The sequence below is a fragment of the Diachasma alloeum genome, unplaced genomic scaffold (genome assembly GCF_001412515.2).
Source record: "Diachasma alloeum isolate Michigan unplaced genomic scaffold, Dall2.0 Dall_scaffold_01088, whole genome shotgun sequence".
Taxonomy (NCBI): Eukaryota; Metazoa; Arthropoda; class Insecta; order Hymenoptera; family Braconidae; genus Diachasma; species Diachasma alloeum.
The window spans coordinates 74,137-84,601 of NW_021681199.1; the positions used below are offsets into that span (position 1 = coordinate 74,137).

General features: G+C 38.7%; 1 protein-coding gene across 8 annotated transcripts in view; it reads left to right on the forward strand.

Annotated features, from left to right (window-relative positions):
• Positions 1-10,465, forward strand: part of LOC107045841 (protein alan shepard) — a 53,187-nt gene that overhangs the window by 13,699 nt on the left and 29,023 nt on the right. For all 8 annotated transcript variants that reach the window (XM_015268230.1, XM_015268225.1, XM_015268227.1 and 5 more), the window contains exons 2-3: positions 5,744-6,103; positions 8,451-8,665. In XM_015268230.1, the coding sequence (XP_015123716.1) occupies positions 5,744-6,103; positions 8,451-8,665 (575 nt within the window). The remainder of the gene's footprint in view (positions 1-5,743; positions 6,104-8,450; positions 8,666-10,465) is intronic.

Genomic DNA, 10,465 nt, shown 5'->3' on the forward strand with positions numbered 1-10,465 from the left:
TCGTTAGCTTTATCCCAAACTTGAGTCATTGAGATCAATCTTGAATTTTTTCATATTTTTCTTGGCATTTGTTGACGTAGATTTTTAATAAACTAAACCCTATAAAATATACCCTATATCCACAGTAAAATTTACCGTGGACCGTATGAATAGACACTACCAATGTTTTTTTGGGCTCAAATGAAAGAGCGGCTCGAAAAATGGCGTGGAGAAGTCTTTAAAGATGACAAATATCTCTAAAGATGATGTCTGTTTTCAACTGAAAAGCGCAATTGTGACAACATCGTCCAGTGGGGTCTAGGAATTTCCCCTGGTTCATAACCATCTTTAGAGGCATCAGCACACCATTTTTCGAGCCGCTCTTTCATTTGAGCCCAAAAAAACATTCATATCTTGTCTGACATCTCTGCTACAAACTCTGGTTTTCAACTCTGGTTTTCAATTAAAACCAGAGTTGAAGACCAGAGTTGTTTTCAATTAAAACCAAAGTTGAAGACCAGAGTTTGTAGCAGAGATGGGAGACAAGATATGAATGTTTTTTTGGGCTCAAATGAAAGAGCGGCTCGAGAAATGGCGTGCTAGGGCCTCTAAACATGACAAATGTCTCTAAAGATGATGTCTGTTTTCAATTGAAAAGCAGAGTTGTGACATCATTGTCTAGGAGGACAATGGGGTCTAGGAGTATGTATAGAACATTGGGGTCTAGGAGTCTCCCCTGGTTCAAAACCATCTTTAGAGGTCCTAGCACGCCATTTCTCGACCCGCTCTTTCGTTTGAGCCCAAAAAAACATTCATATCTTGTCTGACATCTTTGCTACAAACTCGGGTCTTCAACTCGGGTTTTCAATTGAAGGCCCGAGTTGTAGACCCGAGTTTGTAGCAGCGATGTCAGACAAGATATGAATGTTTTTTTGGGCTCAAATGAAAGAGCGGCTCGAAAAATGGTGTGCTGATGCCTCTAAAGATGGTTTTGAACCAGGGGAGACTCCTAGACCCCACTGGACAATGTTGTCACAATTGCGCTTTCCAGTTGAAAACAGACATCATCTTTGGAGACATTTGTCATCTTTAAAACCATCTTCCACGGTAAAAAGTGGAAACACTGCACGCCATTCACTCACCTTATATGCAGGGTAAAAAAAAATTACTTTATATCCACGGTGAAAATCTTCCCTATATCCACGGTAAAAATGGGCCCGATGCACACCACTCCTTTACCTTATACCCACGGTAAGAATTACCTTTTATCCACGGTAAAAAAAATGGGCCTAACGTACCCCGCTTACCTTATATCCACGGTAGAAATTACCGTATATCCACGGTAAAATATACCCTATATCCACGGTAAAATTTACCGTGGACCGTGTGAATAGACACTGCCATATTTTTTTCGAGGTAAATTCAACTGGGAATGCTTGGTATGTTTTATCAGCGGAGGCCCGCACGTAAAGGGATGGTTAGGACTGGTTTAACCGCTTGTCTCCATTCCCCACTTTACCTTCTACATTAATGGAAAATCTACATTTCGGGTTCTTTTCCAGCGCTAATTTTCCATTCATATAACAGAACATTGGAAACGATATAGTGATTGACTAGCTTTATTGATTTCTTATCAATCAGGGACATTTTGAACGTCATAAATTGTCTGAGTAATACGAAGTTTTTGGTCAATGCTGCTGAGCTGCTTATCGCAATGACCTTGTCTTCGTTCAAACGCACGTTCAATCTCAATAACGTAGAGAGAACTTACAAATTGTAAATTTTGGGAAATCCAATTTTTCTACAGAATATATTTGTTATAAAATAAAAGCAAATTTCTAATGCAATATCCCTGTCTAGCCAATAAAACCATCTCCATATTTTCATCCCTCATTTTTAATTTACTGAAATTCAAAAATGAAAAATTTAAAGAAATTCCGAAAATGAGGTTCTATGTTTCTACAATTGTTCAATCACAATCTTTGAAGTGCTTTTCAATGACAGGTGGAATGTTGGGAATGCTTCCATGACCTCTATTTTTGAAAAACTCGTTAAATTCTTCATCCAATCCATCCCTGTCATTATTAGAAAATCTCATTTGAAATCAGAATACTCAATTGCCATTTCGATTTAAAAATGCAAGAACTTCTATGTTCGACATTTAGCAGTAAAACGGTGTAACGATGGGAATCAGACATTACACTTTTACTACTTTTTACTATATTCATTTTACTACAACACTACTATAGAATTTTTGATAAGGCTATGAATTTTCCCCTTCAACTCTACGTGGCCATCCGCATAAAAAGGGCCTACATTGTTGATATGAAGTACTCCGATAATATTAACAACATTTCGCCCATGTTAGAACCCGAATAACACTGATAGCGTGAAAAATGGAGTCGCTAGGGAAGATAAAAAAAACCAACCTTGGTTCAAACGGAAATTGCGGAGACATAGTACATACATGCCCGAGCCTTGGAAAACAGATCACCGTCCCCCACGTGCAAGATTGCCTTCCGAGCCGAGGGCGAGCATGGCGAGGTGTGTATATTATTTTCGTGTCACAGGACATGAAAAACCCCATTTTCATCGCGCCGCGCGCCACAAAATTGGCGTTTTTCAGGTCCCTCGACACGAAATAGTATATTTCGTAACGAGTGCAAAAAAGTGTNCGGCGGCCTCGTCTCCGACTCACGTGCCTCGTGCGCCTGTACTCCACCAGCGTTGAATTCAGCACTTCTCCGCCTTAGCACGTAATATACTATTCTTGGCGAGTGGGAGGTTTATATCACGAGCCGAAGGTGAGTGATATAATCCCACGATTAAAAAAACATTTTTACACGGGTTACGAACAATATTTTTCATCACAATGTGGCGGAAATGGGACTTTTAGGCACGCGGAGCGTGCCGAAAAGTTCACTTTTCGTCACAGCGTGATGAAAATTAACATGCACACCTCGCCATGGAAAACATATCACTCTCCCCCACGTGCTTGCCATCCTCGCCTTCGGTTCGGAAGGCATTCTTGCACGTGGGGGACGGTGATCTGTTTTCCAAGGCTCGGGCATGTAATGTACTATTTCGTCACTAGGCCCGAGAAAACCGCGATTCTAACCTCGCTTTGCTCGGTTAGATCGCGGTTTTCAGGCCCAGCGACGAAAAATATTGTATGTCACACGGCGATAAAAGTATTATCTGACGAATGTGATTATAATCCTCGCCTTCGGCTCGGATTATAAAGTCACATTCGCCAGATAATACTTTTATCACCTGATGACATAATGTACTATTTCAGGTCCCGTGACACGAAATAGTATATTATGTCACCAGGCGATAAAAGTATTATCTGGCGAATGTGGCATTATAATCCGAGCCGATGGCCTCGCCGTGTGGCATACGATATTTTATGTCGTTGGGCCCGAAAACCGCGATCTAACCGAGCGAAGCGAAGTTAGAATCGCGGTTTTTTCGGGCCTAACGACATGAAGAAATTGAATACCTCGTAAACTAGAATCGACAAAGTGGGCCCTTTTTATGCGGGTGTCTGCGTCTATAAAGGCGTTTATACAATTTTATTCTATAATTTATGAAAACAAAATAGGAAGCTTGCATAGAGTTCAGTTTTCCCTGTTTACCCATTCTACATAACCCATAGATATAACTAAACGAAAAGAATTATGGAAAAATATTGTCTAAATATTTTATTATAATTGATTGAACATCAGACAGTTTTAAAACCTAGTGTTTCGGTCATGAGGTCACAAAGTGGCATAAGCAATGCTGGGCGCCCGTATCTCGGGGATGAAAAGTCAAACGGACCAAGATTGGGGCAGTACTGGGCGCCGCGCTGCCGAGTCTTGAGTGCCGATCCTCAATTGTCATTGGCCCAGTCTCGGCTAGCTACTGGTTTGGTTGGGCCGATATTGATTGCCAAGCATCGGCCGATTATCGGCACACGTGATCCACCCAATGCTTATTTTTAATAATTGAAAAATTTAATTTATACATTATTTTTTTATAAATTAAATTACATTTTTCGGCTGATCCTTCCTAAAAAACCGATAATTGTCGATAATGATGAGTGAAAAGTTGAACTCGTCGGGATTTGATCCTGGAACCTTCGGGTTGCTAGTCTTTAACTTTACTTCCTCGGCCACCGTACAGTTGGTAGTTACGATGAAGTTTATCGGCTATATGAATGAAATATTATATTCTTATTTGATTCTGTAATTTTCTTTAATTCTGAAACTCATTATAGATATGGTAGACAGCCTATTTATTAATAATTAATAAATAACGAGTTTACCGCATTCTCAAGAATGGAAGTGAGTGAATTTGTGTTTATAAATATGGAAAATGAAGATCTTGTTTCTCCTAGTTGATTTGTAAAAATCGAGAATTTTTCATCCTTCTAATTATTTACCCCATTTGACCATTATCATAATTTGACCCCTATAAGCGTTTGACCCTTAAGGTCTCCAATTTGAACCATATATGGACCTTACGATCTTTTGACTTTTAGCATCTGTTCACGCGTTTTCTTGTATGATCCATTCAACCCCTATGATCATTTCACCTTTTATAAAAGCGTCCAACCCTTAAAAATAGTTCTGCTGCTATTACCCCTATTTGACCCTTAAGACCCTCGTGACCCTTGTGAGTGTTTGGCCCGTTGGAGTATTTCGTTTGGTTTCCCTGCTAGACAGTGACCCTAATGAGGATTTGACCCTTGGGATCGCTTGCTTTGTCCTTCCTGTTTGACCCTTATCAATTCTAGCCGTCTGAAGTTTACCCAGTTGCGGGTCGAGGCTTGGAATTCACCGAATGACCATTTGATGTTCAGCCGACATTTAGCCGTGAAGGGGTCGCCGAAACTTGGCATGTCAATCGAAAGTCGATATTTGATCGTGAGTGGATCGCTAAGACTTGGCATTCTAGGCCGAAGGTTGGCTGATTCAACAACATCGGCAATAGGGCCCTGGGGCGTCGGTCGAATGTGAAGAAAGAGGGGCGGTGTCGTCCTCTATTGGATAAGGCGCACGTGAAGATTGGGTTAGGTTGGCTCGAGCCATTCTATGATTGGCCCAGCGTTCGACCACCCTTGTGACGTCATTAGCGATTTCAAAGCCTTTGAAATTTTCAATTTTCGACAATCTATTATCAATTAACGATCAATGTTTCTAATATTTATAAATCAAAAATTGATAATTTAACACTCTGTTGGTCGCGCTATGAACGCCGCGCCTCACATTTTCCGATTTTTAAATTACACTGCAGTGAAGCCTCAGAAAAATTTTAACAAATTTGACATCGAATTTTGAAGTGTCTAGAATAAATAATAATATATTCTAAAAATATCATAAGTAGTTAGATTTTCAAATTTTTATTTCGAAACTCCGGGCCATGTATATAAGACGAATTTTCAGAAAAACATGGAAACTTTGAGCTTGAATATATAATTAAGGGTAACACTGAACATGAAAAATCGCACGGTACTTCTTCAAACATACTATCTAGATCACTCTTGATTTTTTTCAGATTTTTCCTGGATCTTTCAAATTTATAATTATGTCAAATTTATCATTAACGGAGTGTTAAGGTCGAAAACTGTTGGTGAAAAATTAAAAAAAAAATTATACACGTTCCCTATTGAACCAAATTGAAATTTGTAAATAATTTCGTACGAATCGGGAAGTTGCACAGAAAATTATATCTTTTCAACTTTACGACGACGAAATTAATGTGTCGATTTGTTTTCTAGGGTACAAATGGGCCAAGACCGACTTACGCGGGTGCCAATAATGGTAGTGCGGGTAATGCCGGTGGTGGTGTGGGAGTTGGTGTCGGACCCACAGCCGGTGGACATGGACTGAAAGGGAGTGCAGGTGGTGGCCCCCGTGGTGGTAATCCAGTACAGTACAGAGCAAGTGGTGCTGGCGCCTGGGGAGCTGCACCATCGCACGCAGCAGCCGCTGCCGCTGCGGCTGCTTACCCACCATATACAAGATATCCAACTGCTGCTGCTGCTGCAGCTGCAGCGGCGGCACAAATGCCAGTTGGACAACAATTACCATCAACCGCTAATCCTTACGCTGCTACTGCTTATGCACAGCATGCTTCTGTAAGTTCTTCATTCATTCGGTAGACAAATAGTAAAAGATTATTAACTTTCCGATATATCGGGTAGTTTTTTTCAAATATCTTTGGAGCTAAAGTGGTTTAATAGGCTACAGAGAGATCTATTTTATTTCTACTCGTTACAGAAAGATAGTTAAATATTTTTCGCCTAACCCACTAGTTTTAGAAAACTTTTCAAAATGATCTGTCCGGAATTTTTTAGATGAAGTTCACTGAGAGAAAAACAGTAGAGGTCTCAAACAAGTCTTACTTGCACCAAAAAAATCGTTTGTTAAAAATGATCAAAAAAGGATTTTTTGTGCCAAACATGCGAAGCGTGCCCCGAAATAGAAAATATCTATTGCAGAAATAGATTTAGTCTTTATTAAAAAAATTATCATTATTATTATTGGTCTTTATTTAGTCTTTTAAAAAAAACTGTATTCTCTGTGCACGCAAGAAATCTAGCATTACTTCTTCGTCATTCGATGCTCCCATACGTATTTTGCTCCCGACAAATGCTTGTTTTGTATAAAACGAGGGATAGTAGTTTGTCGTTTCGGCTATTCAATAATCACAGACCGAAAATGAATTCTTAAATGAAATAATAATCATGATATGACAGCAATCTTGTAACTTAGGGACAAAATATTTCTTGATAAATGCCCTTCTATAAAAGATATTTTTACCCTGAAAAGGCGCCGTCTTGTATGAATGATCCGCCTCTTGAGCCAAATCTTTCGTTGTTGTTGAAAATAGAGCAATTATTCATGTTTAAGACTTTCAAATTCGAACCAACAAATAATTTTTTTGGTAATTTTCAACTAATGATTTTGTTGGCTCAAACAAGATTTGTTTGAGAACTCATTCGTTTTTCTCTCAGTGTTGACTTTACATTTATTATAGCTAATCGCTATTGAACATATAAAGGACATATAGAGGACAATCGCCTATTTTGCAGTACCTTTATAGAAACTTTTATAGTGTAAAACCGAGATCATGATGCAAACATTAAAAATTGAATTGATTAAAATTAGTACCTAAAAAAGTGGTTTATCACTATTAGAAAATCTCCTACTAAGAAATGTAACGTTTTCTATCAGCGTTCTATTCGGTCGCTATTTAACCATACACACAGTGATGCGTATGCTCATATAGTAGTAGGTATGGCTTTATCGACACTCATAAATATATTTACGCATATACTGAAATGTTTATGTACCATATATAGTCAAAAAAGCCCATAAGGTTCAATGGGTATGCTTATACCACGTGAAACGTGTCAGATAGTTGAAAAAAGGTTGATGAAATCATCACTGGGTTGTTTGTAATGGGAGAACTATATGAATATCATCCGTAAAAATTTAAATATATCTGTTGGATCGTTAAGGATATCCAAGTATCTTTTACAGTTTGGTACCGACCACACTATAGATTCAACCATTTTCAATCATCAAATTTGTCAATCAAATTTTGTGAGAAAAATTTGAAAAAAACCATGAATATTCAGCGTCATCCACATTACGTTTTGCATAGAATAATCATTTTTTTAAAACATTCGTTGTTAATAAATAAATAATTGAAATTGTTTAAACTTTCAGTAAAATTCGAAATATGAATAAATTTGTTACGATTCCGAACAAATGATTTTTATGCTGGAAAATTGATTGTTTATAAATTATTTATAAAATATGCTCGTAATTGTGGAAAATTGAATTTTTTAAATTATTTCATCCATCTTTCTCCAAAAGTAAACTTTCTAATTTTTTTCAGATTTGAAAAATTTTTTTTAATGGTTCAATATCGAGATTCAAATTCAAACCTGCAAAGTTTAATTAATAAAAACATTGTAAAATGTCCGAAAACTTAGGATCTAATGGGGCTCAAATGAAAGCTCTGGTCTTCAACTACAAAAGTAGAAAAGCATTTCACTGGAGAAAACATAGCCAAAGTACTTGGATATCGTTAATAAGCGAATATTAAGATTCAATTTCGAATTACTTCTCCTTTCCAATTCAGATGACACAACATGTGAACAAGTCAATTTTTCACATCTTGTTCAAATAAGATTGGTTTGATGATGAGTGATTTCAGGAAGAAACAAGATTGGTCCGAAGGTCCGCAGGCCAACTAAACGGTTATTTGCAATGAATGTCATTGGAAATGAAATGAAGATTCCGAGAAATTTTATACTAAAGAAAAAGTCTTGACGTGTCTCCTGAATGCACAATTAAGGACAATGTAAAATTTAACTTATTATAATTCAGTACTTTGCTATTGCAATTTTCCTTGGCTTATTGTTTCGTCTCTGTTTGCAATCGAAAAATTTAAAGAACATCATTCCCTTTCAGTACGGTGGACAAAGAGTACCAACGGCCTCGTCACCAGCAAATACAAACAGTAGTTCCAGCAGTGCAACTGGCAGTCAGAGTGGCACAATGAGTACGAATCTTAGCAACAATGCAATGCAGGGACAACAGCCAGAACAATTGTCGAAAACTAATTTATATATCCGTGGCCTCAACCAGAATACAACGGACAAGGATCTCGTCAACATGTGTTCTCAGTGAGTTGAATGACAAAAACAAAATAATTAATTTCCTACTCGGGCAGGGATCCCAAAATTGAAATATTTATGTAAATCATCATCTTCAGAGAACGTCCCTATCAGGGTTGCAAAATAACGTCACGTTTTAGAACGCGTCAGGTCAGAAAAAAATGACTGTTATGGGACACAAATTTTTCTCATGTCTTAATTTCAGTTATACTTTCCTCTCCTGTTTCGAACCAAATAGGTGGATGTAAACTGACGGTCATGAATTTTTCGGTCATAAAGTTTTGTTAAATTTGGTAATAATTCTTATTTTCAATTACTTATTTCAATTTGAATATATTAATTGTAGTGTTTAACAAATCATAAAACACCTTATCCTGAAACCATGGGGCTATCTTCGAATCCTAAGTTATATTATTAGGTACTATAAGCTGAATATAATGAATTTGTCATAATTGTCATGAGACAAGAATCCGCTATATTTCCGTCCATCTTATGACGGTCACTGACGTGTCATATGACGGATCAGTGACATGTCATGCCATTTTTCTGCTTCCGTGGTCCCTACGAGCAGTTATAAGTCCGCCGGTTTCGAGAATTATAGAAATCGTACAGTCTAACGATTGAAGTAATACAAAGACATTAAAAATTAGGCAACTGTTCAGCTGCATCTTTTACAGGCCTACTGACGAATAACCCAATCAAATACAAGTCTATCTGTACAACTGTTTTTTGTGACAAGACTACCCATGGGTTTTGCATTCGTGACATCACTACCCATACATAACCCCACCGGCAGTCATCACTACCTATTCTTATAGGGATGTATCCCCACCGAGAATACTTCCCTATTGAAAATACACTCCTACCGATATGAAGTGGAAATTATATATTTCGATACGAGTGAGATGGAATTTTTACGAGTGTGAAGTTGGCGGCCTGAGGCGAAGCCGAGGGCTGCTAATCACACAAGCTTCACCTCGGGCCGCCAACTTCACACAAATAAAAAGTCCGTCTCACTCTTATCGAAATATGTATTTTCGTGAGAAGACCCGGTAAACCGCGATTCTAACCTCGCTTCGCTCGGTTTGATCGCGGTTTACGGGCCTTCTGACGAAAAATTGCATTCATCACACGGTCCAAAAGTATTTTCTGACGAATGTGATTATAGGCCTCGCCGTCGGCTCGGCCTACAAAGCCACATTCGTCAGAAAATACTTTGTGGACCTTGTGATGAAAATAACTAAGTAGTTCGTCACTCGATCCAAAACAACTTCTTTGACACTGCTGCTGCGTTCACCTCATTCCGAAAAGTGCCTTTTCGTTTACTCGTAAATTCCCAATACTCATGGAAATAGTACATTACATGCCCGAGCGTTGGAAAACATATCACCTCGCCATGGAAAACATATGACCTCCCCCACGTGCTTGCCATCCTCGCCTTCGGCTCTGAAGGTCTTGCACGGGGGGGACGGTAATATGTTTTCCATGGTGGAGGTGTGTATATTAATTTTCGTGTCGAGGGACCTGCAAAACGCAAATTACGTGGCGCGCAGCGCCACGAAAATGGGATTTTTCAGGTCCCGTGACACGAAAAAGTGTTTTTTGGCTCGTGGGAGGTTTATAGCAAGAGCCGAAGGTGAGTGAGGTTTTTGTGGGAGGTTTATAGCACGAGCCAAAAATAGTACATTACGCAACTAGTGCGGAAAGCAGGCGGTTACTCACGAGGGCAGCGCAGCCGCCCGAGTGATACCGCCTGCTGTCCGCACGTGTTGCGTATACTATTTTATATGATAAGTGCGTGATGAAGTC